General features: G+C 39.1%; 1 protein-coding gene across 2 annotated transcripts in view; it reads right to left on the bottom strand.

The window, feature by feature from the left end:
• Nucleotides 1-15,514, bottom strand: part of LOC106051026 (zinc metalloproteinase-disintegrin-like VMP-III) — an 89,886-nt gene that overhangs the window by 10,791 nt on the left and 63,581 nt on the right. For both annotated transcript variants that reach the window (XM_056043479.1, XM_056043480.1), the window contains exon 17: nt 6,785-6,904. In XM_056043479.1, the coding sequence (XP_055899454.1) occupies nt 6,785-6,904 (120 nt within the window). The remainder of the gene's footprint in view (nt 1-6,784; nt 6,905-15,514) is intronic.

The raw sequence follows: 15,514 nt of genomic DNA, 5'->3' as shown, positions 1-15,514 counted from the left end.
TGATCCTATCACTTGTCTCAATGCGCTATGATCCTATCACTTGTCTCAATGCGCTATGATCCTAACACCTATCTCAATGCGCTATGATCTTATCACTTGTCTCAATGCGCTATGACCTTATCACTAGTCTCAATGCGCTATGATCCTTTTACTTGTCTCAATGCGCTATGATCCTATCACTTGTTTCAATGCGCTATGACCTTATCACTTGTCTCAATGCGCCATGATCTTATCACTTGTCTCAATGCGCTATGATCCTATCACTTGTCTCAATGCGCTGTGACCTTATCACTTGTCTCAATGCTATATGACCTTATCACTTGTGTCAATGCGCTATGATCCTATCACTTGTCTCAATACGCTATGATCCTATCACTTGTCTCAATGCGCTATGATCTTATCACTTGTCTCAATACGCTATGATCCTATCACTTGTCTCAATGCGCTATGACCTTATCACTTGTCTCAATGCGCTATGACCTTATCACTTGTCTCAATGCGCTATGATCTTATCACTTGTCTCAATACGCCATGATCTTATCACTTGTCTCACTGCGCTTTGACCTTATCACTTGTCTCACTGCGCTATGACCTTATCACCTGTCTCAATGCGCTATGATCTTATCACTTGCCGAGACCAGTTGGGAAAAAGAGGGTGGGGGGAGGAAGAGGTATCTCAGGTTTTATAGATATCTATTTTTCGTTTCCAACTTTAAGCCACGACTTAATTCTCTACACAAAGTATGAAGGGAACTAACTCAACTAATATCTGTACAATGTCTTTCCATAACCAAACAAAATAATGAATTATCAATAAAAATTAATTACCAAATAGTTAAACCTATTTATACTTTTTTTTCAATTGATTCTTGTTTTGTCAGGTACAAGAAATGATTGTGCAAAGTTTCAGCTTGATCCGTGATTGGTAGTATAAGAAATAACGTGTACATACCTTTTATCAGACAGACAGACAGACAGACAGAGTGTGTTCATGGAAGCTTTGTAAATATAAAACTATACAGTAACATGAAGCTTGTCAAAAATATTGTGTAGTTGAAGAACGCAGCCACTTCAAGTAGATTGTGCTATACATTGTTAATAAAAGAAATTCTTTTCGCGCATCAACATTTAGAAGTTACCTACAATTAAAAGGGGAACGAACGGATGCCTAAGGCAGTCTTTTTTGGTGAGATGAAAGGTGGTCGACGTCACAGAGGTCTCCCATGGAAACGCTTTAAAGACCATCTTAGGCGTCATCTTGCCTTAGCTGATATAGAAGCTTTAACTGACACAGAAGAGAGCATCTGGTTGCAGGCGACTTCAGAACGAGACAGCTGGAGATTACAGGCCGCTATAGGGACATTTGAGACCAAAAGAAAATCTACTCCCGAGGACAGACGTAGACGGTGAAAAGTAAATCTAAATCGACCACCGGCAGACAATGGTTATGTCTGCGCTAGGAGTGGCAAAATATATATGTCGCAGCTAGGGCTGCGAAGCCACGGAAAGTACTGCATTCCTCATTAATAAAAAAAAATTTGTCCATGTGTATTGTTTAAATCTTTTTTAACAGTTATTTTAATGAAAGAAGTTGGCCTTTTGCCATTTCATCTGTCCATATGTTAAATTTAGATCTTAAGAACAAAATCGCCAATAAATTTCGATTTCATCATGCTTGAAATGTGGGTTTAGCTGATTAGTAGCATGACGCTTGGTTTCTGAACCGAGAGGTCTCTGGTTTGTGTGAGCTGCCATCATCCAGCAGTTTGTATTTTCCGTAGCTAAAATAACGGCTGATTCCCTCAGTAAGAAAGACGCTTGCAAAGCCTAGACTTGTGCCAGGAGACTGTATTCTCTCTGGGATCTCACCGAACTGATATAGAGCAAGTATGTCTTGGCGTCCCATTACGTCATGGCTCATTAACTCTGGGACACAGAAACAGATGACCTGTCCCATAGATCCCATTACGTCATGGCTCATTAACTCTGGGACACAGAAACAGATGACCTGTCCCATAGATCCCATTACGTAATGGCTCATTAACTCTGGGACACAGAAACAGATGACCTGTCCCATAGATCGCATTACGTCATGGCTCATTAACACTGGGACACAGAAACAGATGACCTGTCCCATAGATCCCATTACGTCATGGCTCATTAACTCTGGGACACAGAAACAGATGACCTGTCCCATAGATCCCATTACGTCATGGCTCATTAACTCTGGGACACAGAAACAGATGACCTGTCCCATAGATCCCATTACGTGATGGCTCATTAACTCTGGGACACAGAAACAGATGACCTGTCCCATAGATCGCATTACGTCATGGCTCATTAACTCTGGGACACAGAAACAGATGACCTGTCCCATAGATCCCATTACGTGATGGCTCATTAACTCTGGGACACAGAAACAGATGACCTGTCCCATAGATCGCATTACGTCATGGCTCATTAACTCTGGGACACAGAAACAGATGACCTGTCCCATAGATCCCATTACGTCATGGCTCATTAACTCTGTGACACAGAAAAAGATGACCTGTCCCGTAGATCCCATTACGTCATGGCTCATTAACTCTGGGACACAGAAACAGATGACCGGTCCCATAGATCCCATTACGTCATGGCTCATTAACTCTGGGACACAGAAAAAGATGACCCGTCCCATAGATCCCATTTCGTCATGGCTCATTAACTCTGGGACACAGAAACAGATGACCTGTCCCATAGATCGCATTACGTCATGGTTCATTAACTCTGGGACACAGAAACAGATGACCTGTCCCATAGATCCCATTACGTCATGGCTCATTAACTCTGGGACACAGAAACAGATGACCTGTCCCATAGATCCCATTACGTCATGGCTCATTAACTCTGGGACACAGATACAGATGACCTGTCCCATAGATCCCATTACGTCATGGCTCATTAACTCTGGGACACAGAAACAGATGACCTGTCCCATAGATCGCATTACGTCATGGCTCATTAACTCTGGGACACAGAAACAGATGACCTGTCCCATAGATCCCATTACGTCATGGCTCATTAACTCTGGGACACAGAAACAGATGACCTGTCCCATAGATCGCATTACGTCATGGCTCATTAACTCTGGGACACAGAAACAGATGACCTGTCCCATAGATCGCATAACGTCATGGCTCATTAACTCTGGGACACAGAAACAGATGACCTGTCCCATAGATCCCATTACGTGATGGCTCATTAACTCTGGGACACAGAAACAGATGACCTGTCCCATAGATCGCATTACGTCATGGCTCATTAACTCTGGGACACAGAAACAGATGACCTGTCTCAAAGATCGCATTACGTCATGGCTCATTAACTCAGGGACACAGAAACAGATGACCTGTCCCATAGATCCCATTACATCATGGCTCATTAACTCTGGGACACAGAAACCGATGACCTGTCCCATTGATCCCATTACGTCATGGCTCATTAACTCTGAGACACAGAAACAGATGACCTGTCCCAAAGATCGCATTACGTCATGGCTCATTTACTCTGGGACACAGAAACAGATGACCTGTCCCATAGATCCCATTACGTCATGGCTCATTAACTCTGGGACACAGAAACAGATGACCTGTCCCATAGATTCCATTACGTCATGGCTTATTAACTCTGGGACACAGAAACAGATGACCTGTCCCATAGATACCATTACGTCATGGCTCATTAACTCTGGGACACAGAAACAGATGACCTGTCCCATAGATTGCATTACGTCATGGCTCATTAACTCTGGGACACAGAAACAGATGACCTGTCCCATAGATTCCATTACGTCATGGCTCATTAACTCTGGGACACAGAAACAGATGACCTGTCCCATAGATCCCATTACGTCATGGCTCATTAACTCTGGGACACAGAAACAGATGACCTGTCCCATAGATCGCATCACGTCATGGCTCATTAACTCTGGGACACAGAAACAGATGACCTGTCCCATAGATTCCATTACGTCATGGCTCATTAACTCTGAGACACAGAAACAGATGACCTGTCCCATAGATCCCATTACGTCATGGCTCATTAACTCTGGGACACAGAAACAGATGACCTGTCCCATAGATCCCATTACGTCATGGCTCATTAACTCTGGGACACAGAAACAGATGACCTGTCCCATAGATCCCATTACGTCATGGCTCATTAACTCTGGGACACAGAAACAGATGACCTGTCCCATAGATCCCATTACGTCATGGCTCATTAACTCTGGGACACAGAAACAGATGACCTGTCCCATAGATCGCATTACGTCATGGCTCATTAACTCTGGGACACAGAAACAGATGACCTGTCCCATAGATCGAATTACATCATGGCTTATTAACTCTGGGACACAGAAACAGATGACCTGTCCCATAGATCGCATTACGTCATGGCTCATTAACTCTGGGACACAGAAACAGATGACCTGTCTCATAGATCGCATTACGTCATGGCTCATTAACTCAGGGACACAGAAACAGATGACCTGTCCCATAGATCCCATTACGTCATGGCTCATTAACTCTTGGACACAGACACCGATGACCTGTCCCATAGATCCCATTACGTCATGGCTCATTAACTCTGAGACACAGAAACAGATGACTTGTCCCAAAGATCGCATTACGTCATGGCTCATTAACTCTGGGACACAGAAACAGATGACCTGTCCCATAGATTCCATTACGTCATGGCTTATTAACTCTGGGACACAGAAACAGATGACCTGTCCCATAGATCCCATTACGTGATGGCTCATTAACTCTGAGACACAGAAACAGATGACCTGTCCCATAGATCGCATTACGTCATGGCTCATTAACTCTGGGACACAGAAACAGATGACCTGTCCCATAGATCCCATTACGTGATGGCTCATTAACTCTGGGACACAGAAACAGATGACCTGTCCCATAGATCGCATTACGTCATGGCTCATTAACTCTGGGACACAGAAACAGATGACCTGTCCCGTAGATCCCATTACGTCATGGCTCATTAACTCTGGGACACAGAAACAGATGACCGGTCCCATAGATCCCATTACGTCATGGCTCATTAACTCTGGGAAACAGAAACAGATGACCTGTCCCATAGATCCCATTACGTCATGGCTCATTAACTCTGGGACACAGAAACAGATGACCTGTCCCATAGATCGCATTACGTCATGGCTCATAAACTCTGGGACTTAGAAACAGATGACCTGTCCCATAGATCCCATTACGTCATGGCTCATTAACTCTGTGACACAGAAACAGATGACCTGTCCCGTAGATCCCATTACGTCATGGCTCATTAACTCTGGGACACAGAAACAGATGACCGGTCCCATAGATCCCATTACGTCATGGCTCATTAACTCTGGGACACAGAATAAGATGACCCGTCCCATAGATCCCATTACGTCATGGCTCATTAACTCTGGGACACAGAAACAGATGACCTGTCCCATAGATCGCATTACGTCATGGTTCATTAACTCTGGGACACAGAAACAGATGACCTGTCCCATAGATCCCATTACGTCATGGCTCATTAACTCTGGGACACAGAAACAGATGACCTGTCCCATAGATCCCATTACGTCATGGCTCAATAACTCTGGGACACAGATACAGATGACCTGTCCCATAGATCGAATTACGTCATGGCTCATTAACTCTGGGACACAGAAACAGATGACCTGTCCCATAGATCGCATTACGTCATGGCTCATTAACTCTGGGACACAGAAACAGATGACCTGTCCCATAGATCCCATTACGTCATGGCTCATTAACTCTGGGACACAGAAACAGATGACCTGTCCCATAGATCGCATTACGTCATGGCTCATTAACTCTGGGACACAGAAACAGATGACCTGTCACATAGATCGCATAACGTCATGGCTCATTAACTCTGGGACACAGAAACAGATGACCTGTCCCATAGATCCCATTACGTGATGGCTCATTAACTCTGGGACACAGAAACAGATGACCTGTCCCATAGATCGCATTACGTCATGGCTCATTAACTCTGGGACACAGAAACAGATGACCTGTCTCAAAGATCGCATTACGTCATGGCTCATTAACTCAGGGACACAGAAACAGATGACCTGTCCCATAGATCCCATTACGTCATGGCTCATTAACTCTGGGACACAGAAACCGATGACCTGTCTCATTGATCCCATTACGTCATGGCTCATTAACTCTGAGACACAGAAACAGATGACCTGTCCCAAAGATCGCATTACGTCATGGCTCATTTACTCTGGGACACAGAAACAGATGACCTGTACCATAGATCCCATTACGTCATGGCTCATTAACTCTGGGACACAGAAACAGATGACCTGTCCCATAGATTGCATTACGTCATGGCTCATTAACTCTGGGACACAGAAACAGATGACCTGTCCCATAGATTCCATTACGTCATGGCTCATTAACTCTTTGTACACAAAGCCTCGACCATTACGTCGACTTTTGGTCGAGGCTTTGAAGAGATTTGAAAAAGAAAAAAGGACTTGAACACAGCGCGGTACATTTATTCAAGATCCAATAGGTCAAAGAAAATGCCAACGATAGAGAGCGAAAAGACATTGACCCTCCAGCAGACGATAGTTGTAGTCTAATATGCAGTAATGCAAGTGTACAATGCGTTTATATACCCGGATACTGAACAGACATGAAGAAATGTCATTATTCAACAGTGTCAAATGATGTTGGTTGGTAGGAAAGTTTCATACCTGGATTTTCTTTGTTTCTAAATTGTTCACAGGTAATAGGACACGCGTCTTGTATGGTCACGCTGTTACAAACACTGCCAGTAAGTAAATTAACATATCCAGAGCATGAATAAATTGTACCTGTAGATGAAACATAATAATTTAATTAATGAATTAAATTCAGCAAGAAAAAATGAAAGATGTTTTTGAAACAATATTTGGATTTTCTTAAATATCGGTCATTGACGCTAGCATAGAAATGTAAAATATGTCGTTCTCTGGAATAATATTTCATTACATTGCAGCTCGTCACGACTACAGTCGGCCTACTGGTATAAGCCTGTTAGAGGGAAGCAATGCTATGCCAAAGTGAACAAAGACAACACTGTTCATCTCGAGCTGCTTTAGTCAAATAGGTCAAGCAAACAAAACATTCAAAATACATTTTATTCAAAAACAATACCTCCCATAATGCAACATAAAATAAAATATAAAAAAATAAAATAATAAGAATTTTTGACTGAAACCGGGTATCTAACCCGTAATTTTGACACCGTTTGTACCAACGATGCCAGGGGGCAAAGAGAAATTGTGCCATTACATATTGGTACTTTCACTACATGGACATCAAGTATGAGATCTAGATGTAATCTATATTAGATTTTTCGTAAAAATATAACCAAATTGTAGATAATCTTTTAATAAACTTAATAAACAACTCAATTATCGGTACACTACGGCTGACATTGTTTTAGTATTAAATAATTCCAAGCCTTTAGCTTTAAATTTAGACCTAGAAGACAATGAGCACAATCAGTTGCGTCACTAGTGTGGGTGTCACCCATTTTTTCGTTTGTTTGTTGCTTGTACTACATCTAGTATATAATGACCTACGTGATTGGAGTGTTGCTTGTACTACATCTAGTATATAATGACCTACGTGATTGGAGTGTTGCTTGTACTACATCTAGTATATAATGACCTACGTGATTGGAGTGTTGCTTGTACTACATCTAGTATATAATGACCTACGTGATTGGAGTGTTGCTTGTACTACATCTAGTTTATGATGACCTACGTGATTGGAGTGTTGCTTGTACTACATCTAGTATATAATGACCTAAGTGATTGGAGTGTTGCTTGTACTACATCTAGTATATAATGATCTAAGTGATTGGAGTGTTGCTTGTACTACATCTAGTATATAATGACCTACGTGATTGGAGTGTTGCTTGTACTACATCTAGTATATAATGACCTACGTGATTGGAGTGTTGCTTGTACCACATCTAGTATATAATGACCTAAGTGATTGGAGTGTTGCTTGTACTACATCTAGTTTATAATGACCTACGTGATTGGAGTGTTGCTTCTACTACATCTAGTATAGAATGACCTACGTTATTGGAGTGTTGCTTGTACTACATCTAGTATATAATGACCTAAGTGATTGGAGTGTTGCTTGTACTACATCTAGTATATAATGACCTACGTGATTGGAGTGTTGCTTGTACTACATCTAGTATATAATGACCTACGTGATAGGAGTGTTGCTTGTACTACATCTAGTTTCTAATGACCTACGTGATTGGAGTGTTGCTTGTACTACATCTAGTTTCTAATGACCTACGTGATTGGAGTGTTGCTTGTACTACATCTAGTATATAATGACCTACGTTATTGGAGTGTTGCTTGTACTACATCTAGTATATAATGACCTACGTTATTGGAGTGTTGCTTGTACTACATCTAGTATATAATGACCTACGTGATTGGAGTGTTGCTTGTACTACATCTAGTTTATAATGACCTACGTGATTGGAGTGTTGCTTGTACTACATCTAGTATATAATGACCTACGTTATTGGAGTGTTGCTTGTACTACATCTAGTATATAATGACCTACGTGATTGGAGTGTTGCTTGTACTACATTTAGTATATAATGACCTACGTGATTGGAGTGTTGCTTGTACTACATCTAGTATATAATGACCTACGTGATTGGAGTGTTGCTTGTACTACATCTAGTTTCTAATGACCTACGTGATTGGAGTGTTGCTTGTACTACATCTAGTATATAATGACCTACGTTATTGGAGTGTTGCTTGTACTACATCTAGTATATAATGACCTACGTGATTGGAGTGTTGCTTGTACTACATCTAGTTTATAATGACCTAAGTGATTGGAGTGTTGCTTCTACTACATCTAGTATATAATGACCTACGTGATTGGAGTGTTGCTTCTACTACATCTAGTATATAATGACCTAAGTGATTGGAGTGTTGCTTCTACTACATCTAGTATATAATGACCTAAGTGATTGGAGTGTTGCTTCTACTACATCTAGTATATAATGACCTAAGTGATTGGAGTGTTGCTTCTACTACATCTAGTATATAATGACCTAAGTGATTGGAGTGTTGCTTCTACTACATCTAGTATATAATGACCTACGTGATTGGAGTGTTGCTTCTACTACATCTAGTATATAATGACCTACGTGATTGGAGTGTTGCTTGTACTACATCTAGTATATAATGACCTACGTGATTGGAGTGTTCAACAACTATAAGATGAGTGTCTATGAAATTTTAAAATTCAGTTGTCGATTACAATTTATCTATAGTTTATTTGGGTTTTTGAAGTCACGTGGAACTCTGCACGCATCCTTAATCTTCGGAATCGAAGACATTGCCATTAATCTATAGTTCAATTTTACAGCATTGCTACAATAAGTAAATTACACTGTTTTTTTTTTTCTGGATCTCAAAATTGAAAACTTATCATTAAGTTGATCATTGTTAATGTCTTTAACGATCTCATTTTTAATAAAATTCCTCTTTGTGAATGTGTCGTTTATTCTTTTGGCTCAAATATTTCTTAATTTTAATTTGTAAAAATCCTTTTTCACATGACGCTATACATTGATAGTTGGTAAGAAACGGTGGAAGGCTTTGTTCAATGATGTAGAGATACTTTTTTAAGGTCTTTATATGGCTTATGAATCATGCACTGTCTACTTTTATTTTCTTCAAGAATAACTTTTTGTTGCCTTTACATCCCTTCTCAGTCATGGTATTTCTGTTGGAATGTCTCCCTTTGAAAAATCCTCATATACGCCAATATTTTGAAACTGACATCTACAATACTTCGTTGGTTGTTGAACTACAGAATATTTCGGTTGGAGTGCTCCAACTTTATTTGCTACATCAATGATTGCTTAAAGTAAGAGTTGAAGCTCAGAGTTAAAAAAACGATCAATGCACATAAGACACACAATTGGGGGGGGGGGGCTTTTTTTAGAACACTTTGCGGAAACGTGTTATGCTTTTGTTAAAGAAAAGGTTTAATTAGTCACCACTTTGTCAATAGCTTAAAGATAGGCTTACTCTTGTGTATCTTTGGCCTTCTAGTACATCTTCCACCCCAAAACAAAAATAAACAAGGTTACAAAGACAGTTCACCCAGGCAGGTGAAAAGGCAGGTTTCAATATTTTCAGAAAGAGCATCAGAATGAAATTCTATCAAAGACAAACGACAGAGAAGAATGGAGAAAGAAGGTTGAAGGATACTGTGTGGTGCCCCAGCGGTCCACAGACCAAAGGATAAGTGAAAGTGAATGGGGAGTTAGATGTGAACCTGGCCTAACTGATGTCTTATAATGAATATCTAATTGCTCTAATTGTTTTGTGAAGGGACAAATCTCTTAACAGCAGCACCTCAAACAGCCCAAGAGAGTTGACAACACTCATTGTGATAATCCACCAGATGATATCAAAATTAAATATCAATATTACACTACAGTGGATCCCTGGACACATTGGCATCATGGGAAATGAAAAGGCAGATAAGCTATCAAAGGCAGGTTCATCTATGGAACAACCAGATAGACCTGTTAACTACCTCACCCTAAGGTCAATGTTAGTCAACAATCACAAAGAGGAGTGGCTCAACCAATGGGCATCAGGAAACACAGGCAGAGCCATGTACAGAGAAATGACTACGCCTAACAAACTGGACAGTATTAACTTCCTCCCCCGCAAAGAACAATCTACAATCTTCCAACTAAGAACAGGACACACACCACTATTAAATTACCACCTGAACAAAATAAACTCCACACAGCTCCCCCTTTGCAGACACTGCGCCCACCCCTTTGAAACCGTAAACCATATCGTCTTTGAATGCCCCTCCCTAACCCACCTTAGGCAGACCCTACTTCCACTACAGCCCAACATAACCAACACCCTGTACGGCAGTGCTGAACAACTGAAGAAAACAGCACACTTTTTTTCCTTGGCACAGTCTGCAAAAGCGCTCACAGCTCAGCAGCAATAAAGCTGGCTAGAAGAAGAAGAAGAAGAAGAAGGGACAATCTCTTATTCCTCAAGAAAAAAACATTTCCGTAAAAAAAAATAAAAAATCCTTTAGCTCAGAGTCCTATCGCCATAAAGCAGTGATGATGTTCACGCGATAATATGAAAAACTACTTATTAATTGTTGTTTTAAATTATTTCCAACTTATAAACATACTAAATAGATTTTTCTCTTAAAAAAGTAAACATTTTGTGTGTAAAGTAGTAGTTAGTATAACAGAACTTACATAACTTAGCAATACAAATGTAAAAAAAAAAATAATATTTTTTTGACAAAAAATCTAAAAACCGTTTGCATAAATGTTTTTAAAAAAATGTTCTCCCCTATTAAGGAGCATCCCGTGTTTGTTACTATTAATGGTGAATAGTTGTAAAAGTGGTATATTTTTATGAAAAAAAAACACTGCTTTCCCATATCTTGCAGGAGAGGGTAGAGTGACTTCACACTAAAACTAGTCGACAACAAAAGAATACAGTTTTTTGCTAAATCTTCCCCATTAGGAAGCATCAAAACCATTCTTAGCAATAGCCAAGAAGAAAAATCCCCTAAAATATTCAAGTATATCATTCGACGGACACAATGTAACATATCTTTCATCTTAGCAAAAGCTTCTATTACAGAAAAATGAAATAACATCATCATCTTCAGAAATCTCAATGGCCACTTATTTACTTTCCAATTTAAAAAAAATACATTAATTACATGTGAGATTTCAATCATATTTTATCCCTGACGAGTGTCGTCATTTGTTAAACAGTGACTATTGGTTGGCATCCTGATATTACGTAGCTAGCTACAAAGTAAATAGATTGGATTAAAACAATTTTATCAAAAAAAAAATAAAATCAAAGCAGTCTTCATATACATACATGCAGCTGCTATACCACTGAAAGTAAGGTTTCACGTTGTCCTTGTCATATTAAGTATGATATATACAGTGATGCCCAAAATAAGGCACGCGGGCCAGATCCGGCCCGCGATGTGGTTACTATCCGGCCCGCCGAAAAACGTTGGCACACAGTGCTAAAAATCCCCCTTCCATATACAAAAGTTTGAAATATGCAACTTTTCCTACGTTAGAGCCTTCAATATTAACCTATAACATTTGTGCGTTTATGAAATGGGACTCGGAATGTAGAATCGACAGGGAAAAGTGAAATGATCTTTACTTTTTTTGTGGAACATGATAATAAACCAACATATTTGTTTTGTAAAGAAAGTGTGGCTATTAAAAAAAAAACAACTCAAATAACGGCATCATGAAACCAATAAGACGGCATTCTTGATTTCAACCGCGAATAAAAGATTCTTAAACTACACCTAGAGATTGGAGGATTGATGAGATTGAGAATATTTACCAAAAAGCGACAATAAAATAAGTCGGCGGTAAATCAAGCTACAATGTTGCTCACATTTTAAGTAGAGAAATGAAGCCACTCTCCGACGCGTCAAAAAAAAGATAAACTTCCAATGTCTCATTAATAAATGTAAGTTTTTACTCAGGCCGATTCCATCTCGTTTTTGAACCTTTTTGGTCATGTGCCCCGTGGCACAGGTGTCCAAAATTAAGATTGAATTAGGTTGGGCATCACTGAATTATAACATTTTAAACCTTTTGATAGAATTAAAAAAGTAAACTAAGTGTAGTCGAAATGAAAACAATAAGTATATAGATCTATTTATTAATAATGAATAATTTTCAGTTATTTACTAAGTGCATTTTTTTAAATTGGGTTTTACATCCCTTACGGGTGTCAGTCGGTGCAGACCGCACCCCCCCCCCCTCTTAGTGACGCCACTGAGCACAATTGTGTTGAACATTTATTTATCAAATTCTTGAATCAATAAGGTCTCACATTCGGCAATATCCGAAAGCGAAAGTCCTTTCAAGAACCAAATTGTTCTTTGAAATCAGATGTTGGATATAGATCTAGGTCTAGTTTTATAGCCAAATTTAAATTTATTTGCTTTTTACTTTGAAAAATTATAACAGTCAAACTAGAGTTTTCCCCGTGTAGCCAACGAGCTAGTAATTCTTTTCTCAGCGATGTACAGCAACTGTTACATTTCATATGAAAATAACAGCAACAGCTTTTTATTATCAGGTTTCTTAATGTAAACAGAAATACCGACTTGTTCACCCCCCTTCCCCCTCCTTTCCAGTACTGCCTTTAACAAGATTATTTGAAGAGAAAAAATGCGTGTACGCTGAGAAATAATTTTCTGTTAATGTTGCAGGTCTGCACCAGTGCTGCCCTCTTTCTGTCTGTTCAAATTTTGAAGATGTTTTCTAAAGTTTCAAATGTACTAGAAATCTCATGTGTGTGTTATCTTGAGAACAAAAGTAACTTCATAGAACAGGATAGAAAAGCATCAAGTATTTTTTTTTTCCCAACATCATCGCTGTGTACATTCATTCGTTTAGAACAAACTCCTCCAGTGTAATTCTAACTCCAGTGTAATTCTAACTCCAGTGTAATTCTAACTCCAGTGTAATTCTAACTCCAGTGTAATTCGAACTCCAGTGTAATTCGAACTCCAGTGTAATTCAAACTCCAGTGTAATTCTAACTTCAGTGTAATTCGAACTCCAGTGTAATTAAGCTTGAGTATAATTCAAACTTCAGTACATTTGAAACTCAAGTGTAAGGTAATTCAAAAGTAATAAGTAAAGTTTCCATTTCAGACCTTGCGGTAATTAAGGAATTCAAACCTGTGTGTGTAGTATGCATTTCTGTTTCAAATTAATTTCTATACTCTTATCTTATGCTTCTTAAATTCTTGACTATGAAAACTTGAAGGACAAGACTTGTGATATCCTTTGCAGCCAGGTCATTCTAACGTTCTATTACAATGTTAAGTACTATTGGCTTTGACAAGATGTCCAGGAAATGTAGAAATGTAATTTCACTTATTGTTTAGTCTAGCTGTGCTGTTTCAATTATTGTGTAGTCTAACTGTACTGTTTCACTTATTGTGTAGTCTAGCTGTGCTGTTTCACTTATTGTGTAGTCTAACTGTGCTGTTTCACTTATTGTGTAGTCTAACTGTACTGTTTCACGTAGTGTAGTCTAACTGTGCTGTTTCACTTATTGTGTAGTCTAGCTGTGCTGTTTCACTTATTGTGTAGTCTAACTGTGCTGTTTCACTTATTGTGTAGTCTAACTGTACTGTTTCACGTAGTGTATTCTAACTGTGCTGTTTCACGTAGTGTAGTCTAACTGTGCTGTTTCACTTATTGTGTAGTCTAACTGTACTGTTTCACTTATTGTGTAGTATAACTGTGCTGTTTCACTTATAGTGTAGTCTAACTGTACTGTTTCACTTATTGTGTAGTCTAGCTGTGCTGTTTCACTTATTGTGTAGTCTAACTGTGCTGTTTCACTTATTGTGTAGTCTAACTGTACTGTTTCACGTAGTGTAGTCTAACTGTGCTGTTTCACGTAGTGTAGTCTAACTGTGCTGTTTCACTTATTGTGTAGTCTAACTGTGCTGTTTCACTTATTGTGTAGTCTAACTGTGCTGTTTCACTTATTGTGTAGTCTAACTGTACTGTTTCACTTATTGTGTAGTCTAACTGTACTGTTTCACTTATTGTGTAGTCTAACTGTGCTGTTTCACGTAGTGTAGTCTAACTGTGCTGTTTCACTTATTGTGTAGTCTAACTGTACTGTTTCACTTATTGTGTAGTCTAACTGTGCTGTTTCACTTATTGTGTAGTCTAACTGTACTGTTTCAATTATTGTGTAGTCTAGCTGTACTGTTTCACTTATTGTGTAGTCTAACTGTACTGTTTCACTTATTGTGTAGTCTAACTGTGCTGTTTCACTTATTGTGTAGTCTAACTGTACTGTTTCACTTATTGTGTAGTCTAACTGTACTGTTTCACTTATTGTGTAGTCTAACTGTGCTATTTCACTTATTGTGTAGTCTAACTGTGCTGTTTCACTTATTGTGTAGTCTAACTGTGCTGTTTCACTTATTGTGTAGTCTAACTGTACTGTTTCACTTATTGTGTAGTCTAACTGTACTGTTTCACTTATTGTGTAGTCTAACTGTACTGTTTCACTTATTGTGTAGTCTAACTGTGCTGTTTTACTTATTGTGTAGTCTAGCTGTACTGTTTCACTAATTGTGTAGTCTAACTGTGCTGTTTCACGTAGTGTAGTCTAACTGTACTGTTTCACGTAGTGTAGTCTAACTGTACTGTTTCACTTATTGTGTAGTCTAACTGTGCTGTTTCACGTAGTGTAGTCTAACTGTACTGTTTCACTTATTGTGTAGTCTAACTGTACTGTTTCACTTATTGTGTAGTCTAGCTGTACTGTTTCACTTATTGTGTAGTCTAGCTGTGCTGTTTCACTTATTGTG

The sequence above is a fragment of the Biomphalaria glabrata genome, chromosome 10 (genome assembly GCF_947242115.1).
Source record: "Biomphalaria glabrata chromosome 10, xgBioGlab47.1, whole genome shotgun sequence".
Lineage (NCBI taxonomy): Eukaryota > Metazoa > Mollusca > Gastropoda > Planorbidae > Biomphalaria > Biomphalaria glabrata.
Note: the sequence above shows the minus strand (reverse complement) of the source record. Positions and strands in the feature narration are given on the sequence as shown.